The sequence below is a fragment of the Trichosurus vulpecula genome, chromosome 1, assembly GCF_011100635.1.
Source record: "Trichosurus vulpecula isolate mTriVul1 chromosome 1, mTriVul1.pri, whole genome shotgun sequence".
Lineage (NCBI taxonomy): Eukaryota > Metazoa > Chordata > Mammalia > Diprotodontia > Phalangeridae > Trichosurus > Trichosurus vulpecula.
Genome location: NC_050573.1, coordinates 66,580,252 through 66,603,435, shown reverse-complemented (window position 1 = coordinate 66,603,435; position 23,184 = coordinate 66,580,252). Strand labels below are relative to the sequence as shown.

Genomic DNA, 23,184 nt, shown 5'->3' with positions numbered 1-23,184 from the left:
CCCCACCCCCAACTTCTCTGTCCTTTTAAGAATAGAGGAACAGGTGTCTTGTCCAAAGAAAGTACTTTAGTAAACGTTTGTTGAATGTTGGATCAAGTGGGTTATTGTTGTTTGTCCTTCATTCTTGAAGAGGACCATGACATCAGAGAAATGATGTCATGATGTGTAAGTGAATTGGATTTAAGCAAGGGAGGGCTGTGCAAAGTCACCAGCCTTACTCTTTCCTCTGGAACCATCCGGGTCCAGTGGCCAAATATGGATCAGATATGGAGATGGCCCAGGATGCAGTGGGGGACCTTGGCCTTTTCAAGCTAAAGTCTTTAGTCTCAGATCGAGTGGGGAATATGATAGAAAGCAGGAATGTCCAGAAATGAAGGTTAAGGGGCCAGTAATGTGGTGGTGTACGACGGTGTTCTTACCAGAGGTGTGTTGTTCATGGCTGGAAATTCCTTCTTACTCGACTCTTATATCCCAGGCAATTTAAACTCTGGCTATAACTGTAGTGTAGTGGACCTGGACAAAGGGGCTTTAGTCCGGGTTTTACTCCCGACCTCCAATCCTTCTGTGATATGAGGCAACAAAATTCGTCTTTCTGAGCTTCAGTTTTCTCATCTATATATAATGGAAGTATTGGATTATATCTAGGAAGATCCAAAATATGATCATAGGACAGATGTAGCCTGCTTAACCTGGGGGTGCAGTTGGCCTCAGATCTTTATAAAAAACATTTAAAATACTAATTAATAGGCAAATAGAACCTAATTACCCACTCAAGTCGACCAGGAACTTATGCTAGGTGTTGTGGCAACAGGCTTGAGTCATTTACTAATTGCAACGAAACTGACTGTAATTAATCATAGGATTAAATTGATTTAGCCCAGACATATGGATTTCTGATGAGATGACCTACTGTATAAACATATGGACATTCCTGGACTAGAGGAGCTGTGTTTTATGTTCTAAGGGCTCTCCGAGCTCTGATTTTCTATGTTCTAAGGGCCCTGGCAGCTCTGATATTCTACTTTAAGGGCCCTTATAGCTGACATTCTTATAATCTTAGCAAACTGTCCTGCTGTGACATTTCTGTTTTAGGGCTGTAATTGAGTAACCTGGAATGGGACCACAAGAGGGCAGTAGCACCTCATCTACGATGCTACAAAGAGAGTGGAGGAAAGCTGGGTCCATCTGCCTTCCTGCCTCGAATTCTGAGCTCCCAGAGTTCCAGGAATTCTCAAGGTTTTGGCCCTTGGGAGGCCCAAGGAGGGAACAAGGATTTAGGAACATTTTGCCCTTAGTTCTGTGACCCCTGGCTCCGATACACTTGTTACACCAAAATGTTGTACAAAGAATAGAACACTTAGGTATCCTGGGACCCTGAGTTTTAGCCCTGGCTTTGCTTTAACCCTACATCACCTTGAACCCGAGGAAAAAGCCCTGAATTTGATCTGAATTACAGTCCTGGGACTCCTTATTGCTACATGTGTGACCTGGGACAATTTCTCTTTTCATTTTTTCTCATTTATAAATGAAGCAGTTGAAACATAACATCTACAGCCCCTTCTAGCTTCTCGAGGAAGAGTATGGGAAACCAGTGACAAACCTGGCATGGAGACGTGAGATTTTATTTTATTTATTTATTTTTAAAAATTTATTTAGTATCTTACTTCTCCCCAATTCCATGTAAAAATAATTTTTAACATTTGTTTTTAAAACTTTGAGTTCCAGATTCTCTCCCTTCCTCCCTCTCTCTCCCCCATCCCCCACCTCCATTGAGATGGCAAGCAATTCAAAATAGGTTATATATGTGTAGTCAGAGGCATGAGATTTTAGTAGTGGGGGGACTGGGATGAGAGATTTGGAGCCGGAAGGAATCTTAGTCTGGGGTTCTTTATCTTTTCTTTGTTGCTCCTTTCAGGAGTGAAGCCTTTGGATACCTTCTTAGAATCTTGATAAATGCATAAAATTAAATACATAGAATTACAAAAGAAAGCAATTATATTTAAATAAAGATCATTTTTTTCCTATCCAAGTTCATGGTCCCCCTGAAGTCAGACCTCTTGCAAATCTGTGGACGCCAAGGTTAAGAACCTCTGTTTTTTTAAACTTTTGTTTTATTTCTTAAGTTCAGAATAAAATAAATAAATTAAAAAGAAAAATAATTTCTGTTTTTGTCTAACCTTTTCCCTTTATAGATGGAGAAAGTGAAGAAGACCATGTAGGTTAAATGACTCTTCCAAAGTCATTCTGGTAGAGCTAGGATTTGAATTCATCTCATTTGACTACAAACCTAGAGCTCTTTCTCCTGCACCATATTTCCTCTTTTCCAAACAGATACTAAGCAGAACACATATTTAATCTTCCACTTGCCTTAACAATAATTTCAAAATACTTTCAAAAGGTCCAGGGAGTTCTGTGACTTTGGAGTTGGTTGTTATCTTAGAAACAATTCCAGTCTTGTAGAGAAGTGGTTATTCTGTTGTGATAGAGGAGAGAAAGGTGGGTACAGTCTGTCATATCCACTGAATTTTGGGGAGAAGTATTTTCAAAAGGTTCATATATCATGGTTAGGCAGGATCCCATGGGCTGACCCTTCTAATAAACTATTTGGTAAGTGGGGGCCAGGAAGCTTCCAAGAATGGAATTATAAGTGATGGGCAAACAAGTCCATTGAGGAGGAAAAGAGGGAGTGATGTGGATGCCCAGAGAATTCAACTATCAACTTAGAGAAAGAAAAAATGTATAGAAGTTGGAAGCAAGTGCAGATAAATCATCAAGTTTACAAAATATTAGCATGATCCTATGAGAATGGTATCAGAAACACTAAAACTGACAATAAGCTGAGATTAGTAATCTATAAACAGAAAAGAGAACAGAAGGGTGTTTTTTTTTTTGAGCTATGTTTGGGACAAGAGAAAAATCAAAAAAGGGCCGAGAGTATAGTTCCGAAGGGATGGGATAGGGGCAGCTAGGTGGTGCAGTGAATAGAGCACAGGGTCTGGAGTTTAGAGGACCTGAGTTCAAATCCGACCTCAGACACTTGACACACTAGCCGTGTGACTTTGGGCAAGTCACTTAACCCCAATTGCCCTGCCTTCCCCCCTCAAAAAAACAAAGTATTGAAGGGATGGGACAGTCACAAGGGAGGACAGAGACAACTAAGAATGACTCAGCTTAGTCAACTCTTGTTGGGTTTCTGTTTTCTCTACTGATGACAATGATCTTGAGACTCGGAGGAATAGAACAAAAATGTGTAACAGGGAGATGAAACTCCAGATGGATGGGGAGATGAATTCAAGTTACTAGGCTAAGAATGACAACATCCTAGAGTATAGAAAGAATTGGCAGATGTGATTGCCAACCTGCTGGCAGTGGTGTTTGCAAGATCCCAAAGGAGTAGGAAAGAACAAAGTCCCGATTTTTAAAGAGAAAAGAAGGCAGAGTTTGTAGATGACAGACCACTGAGCTTGGCGTGGATTACTAGCAAAATTCTAGACAACATGATGAAAAGCATTGATTCTGCGTATTAAGAAGAGGAAGAGGTAATCAATGAGAGCTAGTATGGGTTAGTTAAGAACAAGTCATGCCAAACTAATCTTATTTCCTTATTTGACAGGACTCCTGGACTGGTAGATCACGTGAATGCTGTAGACATATAATGCTCTATCTGGATGTCAACAAGGCACTTGCTTGACAAAGTCTCTCCTGTAATGCTTTTGGACACTATGGAGAGATTATGTGATGGCAAAGTGAGGTGGAATAGGAACTGGTTGAAAGACCCAATCCCAAAGGGCACTGACTGACATCAACTTGGAGAAAGTTATCTATTAGTGTGCCCCAGGGACAGATCTTTAATTCTATTCTATCAAGCATGTCTTCATTCAAATTGTTAATAAAAGGGTTAGTCAGATTTACAGATGACACAAAACTGAATGGGATAGTTAACCCTCTGGAGGATAGTCATGAACTTAAAAGATCTTGGCATAAGAGGATGGGATAAATCTAACAAGATGAAATGTAGTAGAAATAAATGTAAATTCCTCCACTTGGGTTCAGAAAATCTGCCTCACATGTGTAGAATGGGGAAGGTGGGTGGAGCCGGTCTAGACAAAAACTTTTATGAAAACCTTTTGGGACCCATAAGCTCAATGTAAACGTGCCAGTCAGAAAAGCGAATGCAATAATCCTAGATCGTTTTAATAGTATTTAGGATGAGAGAGCACAGTCCTACTATTCTCTGCCTTGGTCAGACCCCATCTGGAGCATTGTGTTCTGGGAGCCAGTTTAGGGAGGAAATTGACCAGCTGGTCTTTATCCATAGGAAGGGACACTCAGATGCTAAAAGAGTGAATCTGACCATATACAATGATTAGTCTAAGGACTTAGGGCAATTGACAGAAGCATATTCCAAGTTAATGTAAAGGATAACTTTCTAACACATAGAGATATCAAAAGTAGAATTGGATGGCTTGGGAGATGGTGGGTTCCCCTTCACTGGAGATTTTTGAGTACTATAGGTCAGATTAGATGGTTTTTGAAATCTTTTCCAAAACAGATTCTGTGAGTCCCTTGATTACCATGTAATTTCCACTGCTTGAGACTCAATTTTCTCATATTTAAAATGGAGTGGAGTTGGAATAGATGAGCTCCGAGATCTCTTCTTGTTCTCACACTCTGTATCTTACATTCTAATGCTTTCTCTAGCTTTAACATTGATTTGCGCAGTTGAACAAATCTTTATTAAACACCCCCTGCATGCAAAGTCCTTTGGGGTACCAAGATAGATCTGACAGAGACACTGCTTCTAAGATTATTATAACCTAATGGAGTGAAGGGCAAATATGTAAATGACTATGATACGGGGGAGGAAGAATTAGGTAAAAAAGCAAGGTCCAGGTGAAGAGCTATCTGAGAGAGGATTTGAAGAGTAAGAGAATGATGGCAAGCAATGTAGACCAGGGATAGCAAACACACCCTGGCAGGTAGCCTACAACACTCCTGAAGCAGATGAAAATGAAGCATAAATGCAAAATAAAACAAAAATACAATAAAACAGATATTACATTTAAAGACAAAATCATTATGGAGCCTGCAGGGATCCTTATGTACAGTTTAGTGGACTGAGCTTGATACCATTGGTATAGACGGTCCTTACTAGGAGTTTGGCAGTGAAGGGGAGGAGACAGAGGATGATAGTTAAAAGGAGAGTAGTAACAATAGCTGATATCTATCCATGTGGCACCAGGGCTGTTCCCTCTCTACTGTGCACATGAGTTTTTTCCTCCCTACCCTCTTTCCTTATCACCACTCCCCCCAAGCTATCCCAGGTTAAGGTTGGCCTGTAGGCTTGCATCTTCTCAAAAGAATGACTCAGGAGCCCTCTTGGATGTGTTTGCTTTTACCAGCCAGCCAGTACACCTAGTTAAAAGCAAAGGCATTTTTGACAAAGAGCATAAGAAATGTAGCGATAAAACATTTCCCCTATAAATCTGGGGCATACTCTCTCATAGTCATGGGAGGGGGGAAGAGGGGCCACACCTAAGGAATAGGTGGAGGATCATACCTAGGGAGCATGTGTAGCCAGAGCAAATGGCATGGAGGGGCCATAGATCCCCCCCCAACGTACCAGGGCTATTGATGTCATCAAGCTGTTCTCAGTGAGCTGACTTCCTGCAGATCGCCTTCACTCTGGCTCTATGGTCCCTGATGTTCACTGCCATGGGGAGGATTTTGTTAGACTTGAGGCTGTAGGGCTTCTCTGCTTCCATCTTCTGGCTTCAACTGACATGTTCTTCCATCAGGGAAGGAAGAGAGGTGGATCTACAATCCCATCCTACACAGTAGTGGTTCTACACCACTTTTTTGTTTCTCTGGGTGTTTTCTTTCTCTTTAAGCCTCCCACAGCAACCTCTCCCTCCACTCTTTCTGCTTGGGACTTTGCCTCATATTACACACACACATACATACATGCATACACACACACACACACACACGGCCATTCATGGAGAGCTCTCGCTTCTCCCCTCCTTCTCACCTGACGTCACTCAGATGCCTTCCCCTACTATCTCCTTCAAGGCAAACTCTTGTACAGGCACACTTGACTGCATTCTATCCCTTCTTTTCTCTATCATCCCCATTCTTTCTTTAATCTTTAATGCCAAAGTGCACAGAATGCTGGGCCTGGAGTCAGGAAGACTCATTTTTCTGAGTTCAAATCTGGCCTCAGACGTCTACTAGCTATGTGACTTGGGAAAGTCACTAAACCCTGTTGGCCTCAGTTTCCTCATCTGTAAAATGAACTGGAGAAGGAAATGGGAAACCATCCCAATATCTTTTCCAAGAAACCCCCAAACGAGATCACGAAGAATCAGATGTAACCGAAAACAACTCAACAACAGCAGTGACAACATCCGCTGGTTCATTCCGTGCTACCTACAAACACACCCATATCTTCTCCTATCCTTAAAAAATTCCTCACTTTGGGGCAGCTAGGTGGTGCGGTGAGTAGAGCACCGGCCCTGGGGTCAGGAGGACCTGAGTTCAAATCTGGCCTCAGACATATGACACACTTACTAGCTGTGTGACCTTGGGCAAGTCACTTGACCCCAACTGCCCTGCCTTCCTCTCTCCAAAAAGAAAAAAATCCTCACTTAATCCTACTGTCTTTGCTGGATATTTTCCTATAGCTCTCCTTCCCTTCAAGTCTAAACTTGAGAAAGCCAACTCTGTACAATGCCTCCATTTCTCCTTTATCCTCTTCTCAAACCTCTGCAATCTGGCTTCTAAACTCCTCATTCAATGGAAACTACCCCCCTTATTTTTTCTCAAATTTTGGCCTTGATTTTAGTTGCAGATTCACACGATTTTGGGCCGATTGTATTAAAAGCAGTGATGTCAGTGTCAATGCTCTGCATGTACTCTCTGTCCTCGGTGATCTCCTCCAGGATGGTCAAACCCACCTCCATATCCACTGGCTCTGCAGCTTCCAGATGCCATACCCACAGGCACCAGCTTGAAGCTTCCTCAGCCCAGTCTGTCCAGCTGCATGGGGCAGACATACTCCTCCAATTCTGATGTCTGTTTCATCATTCCAAGGCTTGACATTTAGAAGGATGGAAGATTTAGCAATAAGCCCTGGCTTCCTGGTCCCCTCTGCATGTTGCTGAAGCCGCTCTTCAGGAGGCTATGTGTGCCTCCTTCTTGTCTGCTTCCTCATCATCACTACCACATGGGTTGATAGCGAAATGATGTTCCGTTAATGTGGCAGTCTTCTAGGCACCTCCATTTTCTGCATAGGGGGCACATGCTGTGTCTGAGGAACCAGAGAGAGGTGGGAGGTCTGGTGAGCTACAGGTCCTGACGTACACTCAGAAGATCCTGGTTTTCCACTTCCAGGCTGGCAATTCTGGTGACCAGCTGCTCTCTGTGGTTCCCACTGGGGCTGCCTGAGAAGCCAATGTATGCACTGTGGCAGGAGAAGTCAGACATGGGACCATTCATTCATCTGCTTGCAGAGCTTCCTCTTTGTACCATCATACTTGAATTTGTCAAACCAGATTTTCTCATGCACTGGGAAGTTGGTTGCCATCTTTGTTCGATGAGAAAGGGGCACTGTCCAAGATCCAGTTAGGCAAACCAGGGTTTGGGAAAGGCTGAAACTTTCCTTTCTAAAATTACCAATGATCTTTTCATTGTCAAATCTAATGGTTTTTTTCTCATTCCTCATCCTTTTGGACCTCTCTGTAGCTTTTGTCACTGTTTGTCACCTCCTCCTTGTGACAGTGCTCTCTCTTGGTGTCTTCTACTACCTGCTCCTTCTCAGAGGCCTCTGCTGAATCTTCATGGATGTCAAGCCTATTAATGTGGGTGTCCCCCAAGGCTGTGTCCTTGAAGCTCTTCTTTATGCAGATAATTCTCAGGTCTATATATCTAACCCTAGTCGCCTGAGCTCGTCCCATTATCACCAACTGCCTTTTGGATTTCTCTAACTGGATGTCCTGTAGACATCTCAAACTCAACATGTCTAAAACAGAACTCTTTCCCTCCCAGTTACTTGGGCTCAGAAGCTAGATAGCACCCTCGGCTTCTCACTTTCACTCACGCCACATATCCAACCTGTTGCCAAATCTTGGCATTTCTACACTTATAACACCTCTGCTCTGTTTCCTTCTATGCTCTCCCTGAGCTGGGACCCTAGTTCAGAAAGTCATCATCTTTCATCTGTTATAATAGTTGGACTATTATGATAGCTTCCTATTTGTTTCCCTTCTTCTGGTCCCTCCCCATTCCAATCTATCCTCCACATGGGAATCTGAGTGATTTTCCTAAAGGTGGATCTGACCATGTCTCTCCCTCTACTCAGTAAATCCCAGGAGTTCCCTTTCCCTTTTAGGATCAATTATAAAGCCTTTTGTTTGACATTTAAAGCTCTTTATAACTGGTCCCTTCCTCCATTACTTGACTCTCTTCCTTACACTCTATAATCCACCTACAAGGGCCTATTTGTTGTTGCTGGGACCCAACATCCCACCCCCCATTTCTCTGCCTTTGAACGGTCTGTCCCAGGAGTCTAGAATGCTCTCAATCCTCACCTCCACCTCCTTGGTTTCTTTCAAGACTCAGCTCAAATCCTGCCTTTGGCAGGATGACTTTTTGGGTGTGTCCCCTTGCCCAAACCAGCTGCTAATGCCTCCCCCTCTGAGATTACCCTCCATCTAGCCTGCGCATATCTTGAATGGACCTAGTTATCTGCAACATTGCCCCTTTCCTCAGAATGTAAGCTCCTTAAGGGCAGGGCCTGATTTTTCCTTTCCCTGCATGCCCATCCCCAGACCAGTTCTTGGCACAAGGTAGGCATTTGATAAGGGCTTGTTAATTGACAACAACAGCAACAACAAAACAATAAAAACAAAAAAGACTCTGCATCTGAAATCCCCTCCCCAAGTTTTCTTGCCCCAAGATTCTTTTAATTTTTTTTATGCAGATGAATTTTTCATGCAAATTAAGGAGAAAAGGCAAAGAATAGGTGAAGTAGCTTCAAGGACAAAGTCTCCTTCCTTCTTTTTTCCTTCTAATGCCTATTTTTCTTGTGTGTATAACGCCAGGATTAGACCCTTTGAGCCCCACCCTCCACATGGCACTTTACTGTGGTGTGCCGGTCAAGGCTTTAACAACCAGCTGTCTGGGGAAAAAATGTACCCATGACACTCATTGGAGTTTAATTTGCATCATTGACATTTTCTCTGTCACTTTCTTAAGTCCACATAATCAACAAAACATTAAACCAAGCCCTAATTTACAGCCTTTGCCAATTTCCAAGATGGAAGTGCTCACCCTGAACATTTAACAATCCACTTGGTTCAGGCTGGCTCCAGCACACCCTGACTTTTAAGGCTTGAAATGTACTTTATTTAATTTAAATATGCATTATTTAATTTAAGTCTTTATAATCCTGTGATGTAGATACTACAGGTGTTATTTCTATTTTACAGATGAGAAACTGAAGAGCAGAGGGCTGAAGTGTTTTGCTTGTGATTACCCAGCTCCTAAGTATAAATGGTAGAATTGGAACCCAGGTCTTTCTGTCTCCATGTTTCGCACCATCTTCTACGACAGGGGTTCTTCATCTTGTTTGTATCACAAGCCCCTTTATCAGTGTGGGGAACCTTTCTGAGGCTCTGGAACCTAAATGAGTTTTTCTCAGAAAAATGTTTTTAAATGTATAAAATAAAATGTGCAGGATTACAAAGGAAATGAATTACACTGAAATATAGTTATAGAAATATTTAAAAAAACAAACAGACCAAGGTCAAGGACTCCAGGTCTTGCCTATGACATAGTGCCTCTTGAGGTTTCATTCAGGAAAGTCAAGGAGAGTTCATCCAGCACAATTAAAGCTTCAGCATGGTTGTAGGCTGAGGAGAAGGAAGCATTGAATAGGCACAAGACAGGAAATGATTGAGGGAGCAGGGCCACAGAAGAAACTGGAGGAATGGGGTGAAGGGTAGAGGTGGAAAGGTTGGCTTTAGTAAGGACCAAGGAGGGTAGATAGGGAAGGGAAGGGAAGAGAAGAGACTGTATTCCAGAATGGTACAATGGCATCCTCTAAATTTTCTGCCCCGGGACAAAGTTCTAGTGTCCCCACCCTAATGAAGGCCCTGCCAACCAGTGATCACCCAGCCTTCATTTGGACAGCCTTTACTGAGGGGAAACCTATTGCTTCCTGCCCTTTCCACTCTGGACAACCCTAGTGGTTAGAAAATTTTTCCTAACATCAGGTCAAGTCAGCAAGCATTTATTAAGCATTTACTATGTGCCAGGCACTTTACTGAGGGATGAGGATAGAAAGAAAGGTAAAGGACAGTCTCTGCTCCCAAGGAGCTCTCAATCTAATGAGAGGAGACCATATGCAAATAACGATGTGCAAACAAGCTACATGCAGGCGAAATTGGGGGTAATCAACAGTGGTAAGGTACAACCATGAAGGGACCACAGGAAAAGCTTCTCATAGAAGGTGGGATTTTAGCTGGAATTTAAAGGAAACCGGGAAAGCCAGGAGGTGAAAATGAGGACGTGAGATTCTAGGCACGGGAACTGCCAGTGAGAATACCTGTGTAGGGAGATTGATTGTGTTGTTCTAGGAACAGCAAGGAAGCCATGCGCCTTGGATCACAGAGTATTTGGGGAAGGGGGCAGTAAAGTGTAAGAAGACTGGAAAAGCACAGGGGCCATGTTACAAAGGGCTTTGAATGCCAAACAGGATTCAATATTTGATTCTGGAGGTGATGGGGAACCTCTGGAGTTTATTGAATGGGAGGGGGTGATATGGTCAGACCTGCACTTTAGGAAGATCACTTTGGTGGCTGAGTGGAGTGATGGACTGGAGTGAAAAGAGTCTAACGGCAGATTGGCCAACCAAAGGTTTTTGCCAAAGTCCAAGTGCCAGGTGATGAGGGAATGTACCAGGGTAGTGGCTGTGTCAGAGGAGGGAAGGGTTAAATCAACAGGACTTGACAACAGATTAGAACTAGGGGGTTAGAGATTGGTTGAGGATGACATTTAAATTGTGAACCTGGGTATTTGAGAGGATGGTGGAATGCTCTAGAATAAAAAGAAAGTAAAGAAAAGAAAAGGACTTGGAGGGTGGTGGTGGTATAGATAATGAGTTCAGTTTTGGACATGTTGAGTTCAAGATGTCATTGGGACATATCCAGATGAAGAGGTCCAAGAGGCAATTGGAGATGCCAGCCTGGAAGTTAGGAGAGAGGTCAGGGCTGGATAAGCTAATCTGAGAATCACCAGCATGGAGATGATAATTGAACCAAGGGAGCTGATGAGACCACCCATTGATATAGTATAGAGGGAGAAGAGAAGATCTGGGCCCAGGACAGAGCCCTGTGGGACACCTACCATTAGCAATGACCTGATGAAGATCCATCAAAGGAAACTGAGAAAGGTTGGTCAGATAGGTCGAAGAGAGAATCAAGGAGAAGGTGACATTGCCAGTGTCAGCGGCTGCAGAGAGGCCGAGAAAGATGAGGATCGAGAAGAGGCTATTAGATTTGGCAATTACTATGATCAATGGTAAAGAGCAATTTTGGTTGAATGATGAAGTCAGAAGTCATACTGTAGAGTTTTGAGAAGAACATGAGAGAAAATGAAGTGGAGGCATTTGCTGTAGACAGGCTTCTCAAGGAGCTTAGCCAGAAAAAGGAGATATATGGGATGATTGCTAGTAGGGATGCCCCATTTGGCAACTGCCTTTTTTTCTCAGGCCTGGCATAGCTCTTTGCTATGTTTTGATGCATTTGTCTTGTGATATTGTTTGTTTTAGTTATTTCTGTGACATGTTGTGCTATTTCTGCCCAGCCTCAGCTGTCCATACTGTCTTAGCAAAAAGCAGGATGTGTGTGTTTCAGGGCACTCGGTATCTTAGCGTCTATGTGACTGTAAAGTTGATGAAGGGCAGAAACTGGGTTTTATCTGAATTTTGTGTCTTCCTTGATGCTTTTCTCAGTGCCCTGCACATATTAGGTGCTTATCAGTTGGTCAATAAGCACCTACTATATGCCAGGTACTTTGATAGGTTCTGGGGATACTAAGAGAAAAGTGAAACTGTCCTTGCCTTTGAAGAGTTTACACTTTATCAGAGGAGACAACAGGGACATATGTAAGTATCCATACGGACACATATAAGTACATATTGGACATATATTAATACACACATGGACATATAATGTACACACAATAAACATTTGCAGAATTGAGTTGTTTCTCCGGCTGACTGTCCATCTGTCTGTGTCTTTTCTCTGGCTCCCAGCAAAGTGGAGGCTGTTGCCATGGAGAAGGAGCTCATCGAAGATTATCGGTTTGGGCGGCAGCAGCTGGCAGAGATGTGTGGGTACGCCTGTGCTGTGGCTGTGACCAAGGTAAAGTCCTCTTCCTTCTTCCTCCTAGGAACCTCGAAGGGCTCGCACTCCTGGGTCATGGGGCAGCTTCCACCTTTCCATCAATACTTGGCCAGGCCAAGGCTTCCCCTCCATAGTAAGGCCCTGTGTGGACCCATGTTCTCTTTAACTACCTTCTCTTCTTTTCTGGTAGCTCCTTAAAATAACCTTTTCTTTCCCTGCTACAAAAGCTTTAAGTTGAGAAGACTAAGGCCCTTCTGCTCCAGGGCATCTGTTCCTTTCTCTCCACCCAGCAGGAGCTCCTGGGGTAAGAGGAGCCAAGGACAAGCCTTGGTCACAAGAATGGGGCCGATGAGGAGCAGTTGAAAACTGCTTCCTCTTCAGGCTAAGACTGAGGGCTGTGCTAGTAGGAAAGAGGTTCACAAGGTACCATGAGCTTTCCCTCGGAACCCCGGGCTTATAAAAGCTGTGCCCAGAAGGGGCTGAAGGAGAGCTCAGTCATAACTGGGGGGGTCCCACAGCTTTTGGCAGGGAGCAGAGTCAGGAGGGGCCTGGGAAGCAGAAGATGTGGGTTCTAGTCCTAGCTCTGCCACAGGCTTGCTATATGACCATGAGGAAATAATTTCTCTCCTCTGTGCCTTGATTTTCTCCACAAAACTCTATGATCTATAAGGTCTCTTTCAGCCCTGATATCCTGGGTTCTAAGGGCCCTCCCAGCCCTGACATCCTGGGTTCTAAGGGCCCTCTCAGTTCTGACATACTGTGTTCTAAGTACCCTCCCAGCTCTGACATCCTGGGTTCTATGGGCCCTCCCAGCCCTAACATGGTGGGTTCTAAGGGCCCTCCCAGCTCTGACATCCTGGGTTCCAAAGACCCTCCCAGCCTGACATACTGTGTTCTAAGGGCCCTCCCAGCTCACATCCTGGGTTCTAAGAGCCCTCTCATTTCTGACACTCTGGGTTCTAAGGGCCCTCCCAGTTCTGACACTCTGGGTTCTAAGGGCTGTCCCAGCTCTGACATCCTGGGTTCTGAGGTCCCTTCCAGCTCTGACATCCTGGGTTCTATGGGCCCTCCCAGCCCTGACATCCTGTGTTCTAAGGGCCCTCCCAGCTCTGACACTCTGGGTTCTAAGGGCCCTCCTAGCTCTGACATCTTGGGTTCCAAAGACCCTCCCAGCCTGACATACTGTGTTCTAAGGGCCCTCCCAGTTCACATCCTGGGTTCTAAGGGTCCTTCTAGTTCTGACACTCTGGCTTCTAAGGGCCCTCCCAGCCCTGACATACTGTGTTCTAAGGTCCTTTCCAGCCCTGACATTCTGTGTTCTATTCTGTTCTAGTATATCCAAATAACTCTTGCACCTTGCCCATGTTCTAAAGGAGGAGAGTGTCCAGGAGCCTGTTCTGGTTGCTTCTACCAGCTACATGGGCTTTTGGGTGCCAGACTCCTTGATTGATGGCCCTTGGGTATGGAAAAAAGACCAGATTCCACAAGGCCCGGCAAACAAGTTTAAGATAAATAAACGTTCACTGAGGCCTGAATTGAGAAGGCAAGGCCTGTTCCTTTTGTGGCTTGGCAGGAGGCCCTTACCCACAGCAAGGAGAGAATAGTAGCATGGGCGTACACAGCAAATGTGGTTGGGAATAGGCCACCCCTCGCCATGCCCTGGGGTTCCTAGGTATAAGGAGAGCATCAGCTGCCATGAGGGATGGGCTGGGGGGGGGGAGCAGTACTTAGGTCCTTCATCTCTGGGCTGTCTCCGTGTCAGGAAGGCAGCTGCCCTTGGGTGTGGCTAGAGGGGCTTTAGGAAAGCTTCTACCCTAGAGTGACTCCTCCTTCAGACTACAGGGATTAGTGTCTGTCTCTGAAAGGTCCCAGTGAAGGAGGCGCTGCCATTGCTTGGAGGGGACCATAGCAGCTCCTTTTCCCTTTCTCTGTTCCCCCCATCCTTCCCCGCCCCAGCCTGGATTATGAACTCATAGAACATCAGAGTTAGAAGGGACTGGCTTGAGAGCATAGAATACCAGAGCTGGAAAGGCCCTCTGGATAATTAATAATAATAGTTTATATAGCATTTTAAGGTTTGCAAAGCACAATACTATATATATATATTATCCTCATTTTACTTATGATAAACAGGCTTTGGGTGCTCATATGACTTATCCAAGGTTTCTCAGCCAGGAGGTATCTGAGGCTAGAGTGGAACCCAGGGCTCAGAATCAAAGAAACTGGGGTTGAGTCCCACTCTGATACTTACTGGTTATTTGGCCTTGGGTGAGTCACTTCCCTCTTCCAGGCCTCAGTTTCCCTATCTGTAAAATCCTAGGTGATCTCTAAGGCTCTTCCCAGCTCTAACATTCTATAATCCATGCACCCCATGGGAAGTTCAAGGATGATGATGGTGACAGCAATAATTAATAATAATAGTTCAAGTAGGATTAGAAGCTGAGGAGAGCCAAAAGCATCTTTAGGTCCCACCTCTTGCTAAGTACATGGGAAACTGAGTCCCAGAATGGGAAATGATTTATCTAAGGTCACATTGCCAATTAACATCAGAGCCACAAATGGAACCCGAGTCTCCTAGCTCTTGGTCATGAGCGACAACTCCTCCATCTTGACCCAAGGAGGGGTTCTGGAGGGACTGTTTTCCCCACCTGACTGCCCTAAGGCATCGTGTTTCCCTTCTTTCTGTCCCTGGCCCTCCATGCCTGCCATGCTTGCTCATTCTCGCCATTGTACAGATGGAGAAAGTGAGGCCCAGAGATCACAGAATCACAGATTTAGAACCAGAAGGGACCTAAGAGGTCAATGAGGAGGTGAGGAGACAGAGGCCCCGAGAGGTTATGACCTGCCAAGCATCACACAGCTAGACAGTGTCTAAAGCAGAATTTGGACCACTTCCATATTTCTGCTGCCATGCTTCTGCAGGTAGTCGAGTCTTTCAGGGTCATACTGCAGGGGAGTCACAAGAGCAAAGGCTAGAACAGGGGCCTCCAGGTATTCCCTCAGTTGCCCCTGTCCTAAGACTATGATCCATAAACATGGTCCTGAGGACTGGTGAGGTGTACAGCAAGCTCAGGATGGACTGCCGCTGGACATGAAGACATCTTTGAAAGGGTGGGATGTTTGGCCATGGATCTACTTCCTAAGGGTCTCCTGAGAAATGGGATAGATGTCCCCACTGGGACAAAAGGAAGTACAGATGCTACATCACTGTGGGACCTTGAGAGTTTCCTGCTTTCTCTGGACCTCAGTTTCCCTGTCTGTAAAATGGGGAGGGTGAAGGCAGGCAGGTAGGCATGAACGGTTGGGGTGGGGAGGAGGACTGTGGGTCCCCAAAGGTTCATCAGGATTCTATCACCCCTTCTCCAGGTGTTTCCTGTGGCTGCCCTTTCCCGGAAGCAACGTACTGTACTGGTAGTGTGTGGACCTGAGCAGAATGGGGCCATCGGATTGGTGTGTGCTCGACATCTTCGGGTATTCGTAGGTATCAGTGCTTCTGGGAAACCTTCTTAGGGCCCCCAGTGTTATTTCCCTGGGAATTCCTGTGATCACCTGGTGACATCTTGCAGGGGTTCTTTCTGAACCTTCCAATCACCCCTAGAGATCTATTTTAAAACTCTCCTTCCCCTTGTTCCTTGTGACTCCCCCAGGAAGTCTGGGAGGGCTATGCACAAATTAGATGATAGAATCCAAAGAGATCTTGATGTGGGAGAACAATGGGCCAAATGTAAGATAAATGTAAAATTCTATACTGAGGTTCAAAGAATCAATTTCACAAGTATAGGATGTAGGAGGCCTGACTATGCCACAGATACTCTGGGAAAAAGTTTTAGGAATGTCAGTGTCTGTGTCTGTGACCTTGATACAAGTTGACAACAGTGGCCCCCCAAATCTCAAGCTAATGCAGAGAGTAGCATGGTATCCAGAATTAGGGAGGTGAGAGTCCTGTTGTGCTCTGCCTTGGCCAGACATCTGGAATATTCTGTTCAATTTTGGCTACTGACTTTTAGAGAGAACATTGATGAATTGGAACACATCCAGAAGAGGGAGTGATGAGGGGACTCCGGGACACACTATAAAGGATCAGATGAAGGAATTGGGATTTCTGAGTATGAAGAAGAGAAGGCAGGGAGAACCTGAGAGATGTCTTGAAGGATGTGAAGGGTGGTCTTGTGGAGGAAGGATTAGCTTTGTTCAGCTTGGCCCGAGGGGATAGAACTAAGAACAAAGGGAAGAAGTTATAAAGAGGCAGAGACATAAAGAAAAACTTTTAACAGAGCTGTCCAAAAGTCTGCTGCAAAAGGTAATGAGTTCTCTGTCCCTGGGTCTCTTTGGGTGGAGGTTTGATGACCAGTTTTGGGGGGGATGCCTTTTAAGGTGCTGGTTGAGCTAGAGGGTGTCTGAGAGTCCTTCTGACACTTAACCTGTCATGCTGTAACTCTCCAGTGTCACCTCCAGGGGATCCATCCTCCCCATTTACACACCAACCTCCCCCTGCCCTTTCTAGAATCCCTGCCAAATGTCAGGATGACACAGAGTGCCCTGCCTTCCCCCACCACTGGCCAGCTCCCCAGGCCCCAGGTTTTCCCCAGGGGCTTGACTCCCCCTCGCCTTCTCCCCTCCAGGAGTATGAGCCAACTATCTTCTACCCCAAACGCTCTTCAGACTCGCTGTCCAAGGACTTCACTACACAGTGTGAGAAGATGGACATCCCCTTTCTTTCCTACCTCCCTACTGAGGTCAGTCATCAGGTGGTCCCTGCTGAGGGGCAGGGCAAAGAGTGGTCTTCCTTGGTAGGCTCCTAGGGAAGCTGCTTGATCCCCAGGGGGCCTTGCTTTTGGTACCACTGCTTTGCTGGGGGTAGGGGAGGAGGGACTGGTTCAAGCTGGGCAAGGATATCACCAGATTTGGGTTGGGGAGTATGGAGGGCATCTTCCTGCCTGTCCCCACTGTAGGCTGGCAGATATGTGTGAGGTTGGCTCAGCAGGCCAGGGCCAGCTTTCCAGTCCCCCTCCCTCCTAGGCCAGAATCCCAGGACAGAGGGAGGGGGAAGATGTACACTTCATCCATCATCTATGACATGCCACACGGGCCCCAGGGTGGGGGGAGGACAGTGCTCTCCGGGGCCCTGGGCTGCAGTCTCAGTGGTGATGACTGGGAAAGGCATTACTGAATCACATTTCCTCTCTGCGTTCCTCTGGCGGCCTCTGGCATGTGACCTCAGAGCACCGGCCACCTCAGGGGCACAGACACCCACAGCCACGCCTGGCGCCCACCACAGACAGGAGGGGGATGGCAGGACAGGGCATGAAAGAGGGAGGGCCAAACACCATGGGGTGGCTGGAGAAGCCTTGAGGACTTGCTAAGCAGGCCTATTCCTGGGGCCCCTACTGTATCTGTCCCCTGGGAACCTCCTCAGCTACCTTTCACCTATGGACTGATTTCCTAGGGTAGCAAGCCAGCGGGGAGATGACTCTTTGTGGCACTTCTTGGTGACTGGGGGATGTAGGAAACCACCCTTCGAGTTTCAGCTGGGTGGGAGTTCTTCAATGGGCAGCTCCACTTTAGCCTGTTGTATCCTGTTAGGGCCATCCATCCCTGAGGGGGAGAAGTTGTTCCCCCATGGGGGGCCCTAATGGGATGCAGGTGGGTTGAAGTGGTCCCTGCCCCAGAGAGGGGGTGGCTTCCTACTCCCACCTCCTTCCCGCTTCTCCACATGGCTGAGACCTGGTTATTCTTGGTTCTCACCCCAACCTTCTTGAATCCCTGACTGTTTCCTTCCCCTGTTTGAATTTATGACTTTGCCTGTCTTTGACAGTGGAATCACTGAACCTTGCTGAAGAGGTGGGGTCTAGGAGAAACTAGTGGGTTCTCAGTCCTCTCCTCCCAGACTTTCATTTCTGCTAGACTAGAAGAAGGAGGGTGGATTGGCTGTGCACAGGGTTTTTTTTTTGGTGGTGGGGGGAGGAGTGGAGGAATAATTTTACGTATGAGGGTGTCTCTATTTACAAAAACAGAAATTGCCCACATGGAAGGTGGGGTGGGTGTGGGGAGATATGCGTTCTTGGGGGTAGGCTGGCATGCAGATAGTAGAGGTATGCATACATGTTTGGGATATATAAGTGTGTGTACATGGCCGTGTGGATCAGTGCACATGTAGGGGCAGGCAGACACCTGGGTAGTGGGGATACACTGATCATTCTTCCTGGGAAGTGGGGAGAGAGAGGAACCCAGGTATGGCCCTTATCCAGCTCCTTCCTTCTCTTCCTCCCCCAAGGGGCCAGAGCCCTTGGGGGCGGTCTAGAAGAGATGGACCAGGAGGAAGGCCCCTGTAGCCGTTAGGATATGAACAATTCATGGATGCTAGATACTACAGAAAGGAGACTTCTCTGGCCAGCATCCCTATTCTCCTTTCCCTCAGCTGGGGAAAATCTACCTTGGTTTGCCCACCCCGTCCTGCAGGTCCAGCTGATCAATGATGCCTACAACCTGGTGATTGATGCCATCCTGGGTCCCAGTGCGGAGCCTGGGGAGGCCAAAGAGCCATGCACCAGCATCCTGGCCACCCTGAAGCTAGTCAAGATCCCCATTGTCAGCCTGGACATCCCCTCAGGCAAGGACTTGACCCCAGGACGACGGTGTTATGGGCACTAGTGAGCAAAGGCGTGTGTGTGTGTGTGTGTGTGTGTGTGTGTGTTTGCATATGTGGTGAGGGATGGGGATTGGGGAGACCATAGAGGAGCTTAATCACTGGACCTGGCCCTAGGTTGAAGCCCAGTCCTGGGCTAAGCCCTGATCCCAGCCCTCTGCTGAGCTATGGCTTTGGTGGGGGATGGCTACGTGAGGGTGTGTGTGAAAGCTCTCTGAGGGGACCAGCTGTAGACATTCCTGTGCTTCAGGCTGGTGCTAACCCTCTGGGCATCCCTGATGCAGAGGTAGAGGGAGGGAAGTTGACATCCGCCCCCTGCAGGTGCCCAGGCCCAAAAGGGTAAACACGTGCCCGCCTGCTACTGGGCCTCAGCTAGCCCGGCTCAACCAGGAGACATGATGTAACTGAGCAAACACCCTGCTGGCCTGGCTGCCGCCTCGGCCCCGTCTGCTAGAGCCATTAGGCAGGAATCTAGTAAGGGGGAGAACAAACAGCCCCTGTCCCAGATGGAGAGGGGAAAATTCCCACCAGGATAAATGTAGCAAGAGGCCAGGGCTGGAGCAGGCCAGGCAGTGCCCATGGTGTATGTGTGGGAGGGGACCTGTCTTGTCTCCCTTCCCCAACCTATGATCCTTCCTCTGGCACTGAGTGATCTAGAAGGAGTAGAGAAGATGGACCACAGAAAGGGCTAGCATGAACATGGGCTGGGGGTTAGACCTCACAAGGTACTTCCTAATGAAGAAAGGGACTATATTGTGTTGCCCAGGAGACCACAAGATTTCCTTCCCTCAGGCATTCCTAAAGGTGAAATGGGAGTTAAAAGATCTGGGTTCTAGTTCTGGAGGCATCATGGTAGAAGGCAAAGAGTGCTGTAAGTGGACTCAGAGGACCTGGGTTCAAATCCTGTCTCTGCCAATGAACCCTGTATGACCTTGGGTGCACCATCAACTTCTCTTTCTCAGTTTTCTCAACTGTAAAATGAGGGAATTGGGTCCGAGGATTTCTAGGGTTCCTTCTGTCTCTAAATCCATGACCCTGTGATTCTCCACTGCTGATTTTGAGCAAGTCATTGTCTTTTCTGGGCCTCAGTTTCCCTGTGGTTGTACTATAGGATCTCCAAGTCCCTTCCAGCTCTGACAGTCTATAAGGGGTTTGCTCTCTAGGCCCTCAGAGAAGATGGTGAACTATGTCCTACTAGAGCCTAATGAATCCCTTTTCAGCCTGCGACCCGCGGAGGGGGCCAGAACAGGGCCCAGGACCTCTTCTCCAGCTAGAGAAAGAGCACATTTAATCTTTCAGAGCCTTAGTTTCTTCATCTGTAAAATGGGGATAGTTATGCTGATGATACCTGCTTCAGAGTGATGTTGTGAGGTTCAAATAAGGCTATGTCGGTAAAGTGTTTTGCAAACTTTAAAGTAATATATATATATATATATATGTATGCATGTGTATATACATATATACATACATGTATGTGGCTGTGTATGTGTTTATCTATCTACCTATCTAATCTATCTGTCTCCATGTCAATGATTATTAGGAGGTGCCACCTCCCGGTTCTCTTCTGAGATGGCCTCTCTGGCTTAGGGGCCAGCCCTTTTCATGCTTCTGATGTGAGGCAGACTAGACCAGGTCAGGAGGGGAGGGTTGCAAGGAGCAAGCCCAGAAAGGAAGGCATTTGGGGGCAGGTAGAACCATTAAGGACCCCTCACATTCCACTATCTATGTGCTATCCAAGACATATTTCCTCTGCTGCCTCCATCAGAGGGAACAGCACCAAGAATTGTGTTGGAGTCTGGAGCCCAACCAGTGGGGGTTTTGTTTTTATACAGTATTTTATTTTAAAATTTTTGTTTATTACACCACTATCCCTTCCAAATACTGCCCCCACTACCAGCTGCTTCACAACAAAGAAAAACTATTAAGCGAGAAAAACTGACCCAGAGTCTGCAACAGTTTGAACCGATAGTCCTAAACTTCTTGATGAGAGGAAGGACATATCTAACCAGTTGCTTTTCTTTTAAAATGTTTTATTGATACTGTTTTCTTTGTAAAAATCACTCTTACTGCCCAGTGACTCTTCATACCCCTGAAAACCCCTCCCATTTTAACATACACACACACACACACATTTTATGTTAAGGTTTTCAAAGGGCTTTATATACATGATCTCATTTGGTCTAGGTGAGGGACATAGTGAGATATCTTAATATCAGCCTTTTACAGATGAGGAAACTGAGATCTCGTGAAGTTCAAAGCTATAAAGTGGCTTGTCCTGGGTCAAATAGTTAATGTGTCTGAAGTTCGATTCAGGCCCCTTTCTTCCTGATTCCAACTTCAGTTCTCTATCCAGAAGCAAAATAAACCAACACTTTAGAAATGTGTCTCTTTCTGTCCCAATAGTCATTGTGGGGGTCAATTGGGGGTCATTGTGTAAATTGTTCTCCTGGTTCTGATTGCTTCAGTCTGCATCAGTTCATATAAATCTTCTCAAGTTTCTCTGAATTCCTTGTTTCTTATGGTGCAGTAGTTATCCATTGTATTCATATGCCACAGTTTGTTCAGCCAATTCCACATTGACAGGCACTCACTTTTCTTTTCCTTCTTTGCTATTACAAAATGTGCTGTTATAGGACTTTCGCCTCTGCTTTTGACTCCCTTGAAGTCCATGCCTCCTAGCAGTAATGCTATGTCAGGAGGTATGTAGAGCTTAGTGATTTTTAAAAAAAAAAGCATAATTCCAAATTGTTTTCCAGAATCTTCCATTTGTTTCCAGTTGGGGCTTGTCTGGAAAAAGCTGAACCTTGAAGGTATCCTATGGTGTTAGGAGATCCTTCTCAGAGAGCGATGGTGTTGAAGCCTTGGTTGACCCACAAAGTCTTTTTTTATTTTTTAAAGAATTTTAGAATGCCGGAGCTGAAATGCACCTTAGTTGGAGACCTCTACTCCAACCCCCTTATTTGACAGATAGGGAGACTGAGGCCCCAGAGGAGGGAGATGATTTGCCAAAGGTCATAGAACTGACCAGTGGCCAACTGGGACTAAAAATCTAGGTCACTTGATTCCTAAGTCAGGCTTTTCCCTCCACCCCCTTTATACCCTCCTGAGCTCTCTGCTAGAGGTGGGAGCCTCTGGGGAGCTGGGGTGGGGTTCGTCAAGCCTGGAAAGAACTCATCCCCTCTCCCCTTTGCTCTTTCCTCCTCAAACAGGCTGGGATGTGGAGATGGGCAGTGAAGATGGGATCAGCCCCGAGGTGCTGGTGTCCCTGGCTGCCCCCAAGAAGTGTGCAGGTCGGTTTTCAGGGAAGTACCACTTTGTGGCCGGACGCTTTGTCCCTGATGATGTGCAGAAGAAATTCCACCTGAATTTGCCTGGCTACCCAGGCACAGAGTGTGTGGTGGCTCTTTAATGGGACTGGAGAGCAAAAGGAACCTTTGGGCCTTTCCCACTCCCTAAAACAAAATAAACATTAATCATTTCAGATCCATCATGCTTCAAGGGAATCTTTCTTGCCCCAGAGGACACCTGAGGGATAAGACACAAAGAAAGACCTTCTGAATGCAAAGACTCTTTGGAATTGGCTTGGGGTTTCCCTGAGATGGACAGGATCATAAAGGGCCTGGGTTGTCTTGGTAGTTCAGAAGCAGGTGGTTAGTTAATATGGACTTTTCTCTCATTCCCAGGAGGAGGCTGGACTGAGGGGAGAAATATATCTTTACCCTATCCCCAGCTAGAATAGAGCTGAAAGAGGAAGGGTAGATATACCTCAGGACTCCGGGTTGGTAATTATCTGGAAGCTTTGGCTAAGGTGCTCAAAGGGGATGATCCTCCAATCTGCACACAAAAAAGGGGAAAAGAAGCTATGTTTGCTGGAGTCAGAAGGCTGCTCCAGCTGCCCAGACCCTAATCCTCCCACTGCCATGTGTACCTGTGGCCCAGAGCTCCTGGACAGTCCTGGAAGCTTCCCAGCTGAGCAGGAGAGGAGCAGAGGTGTCTGTCTACAGGGCCTAGTGATTTCAGGTTCCCAAAGTACTTTCCTCACACTTGTGGAATTTAGTGCAATCATTACAATCTCCATTTTACACATGAGAGAGAAGGAAATGATTTGCCCTGGGTCAGTGGAAGAGTCTG

General features: G+C 46.2%; 1 protein-coding gene across 2 annotated transcripts in view; it reads left to right on the top strand.

Annotated features, from left to right (window-relative positions):
* YJEFN3 (YjeF N-terminal domain containing 3) overlaps positions 1-22,500 on the top strand; it is a 32,937-nt gene extending 10,437 nt beyond the window's left edge. Inside the window, exons 1-7 of one of the 2 annotated variants that reach the window (XM_036741816.1) lie at positions 7,454-7,610; positions 10,549-10,555; positions 12,317-12,425; positions 15,774-15,884; positions 17,030-17,143; positions 18,867-19,017; positions 22,263-22,500. In XM_036741816.1, coding sequence (XP_036597711.1) covers positions 7,454-7,610; positions 10,549-10,555; positions 12,317-12,425; positions 15,774-15,884; positions 17,030-17,143; positions 18,867-19,017; positions 22,263-22,462 — 849 coding nt within the window. In that variant the 3' untranslated portion in view covers positions 22,463-22,500. Of the gene's footprint in view, positions 1-7,453; positions 7,611-10,548; positions 10,556-12,316; positions 12,426-15,773; positions 15,885-17,029; positions 17,144-18,866; positions 19,018-22,262 lie in introns of those variants that run through there. The other variant, XM_036741817.1, reaches the window with a different exon arrangement.
* The last annotated feature ends 684 nt before the right edge of the window (positions 22,501-23,184 follow it).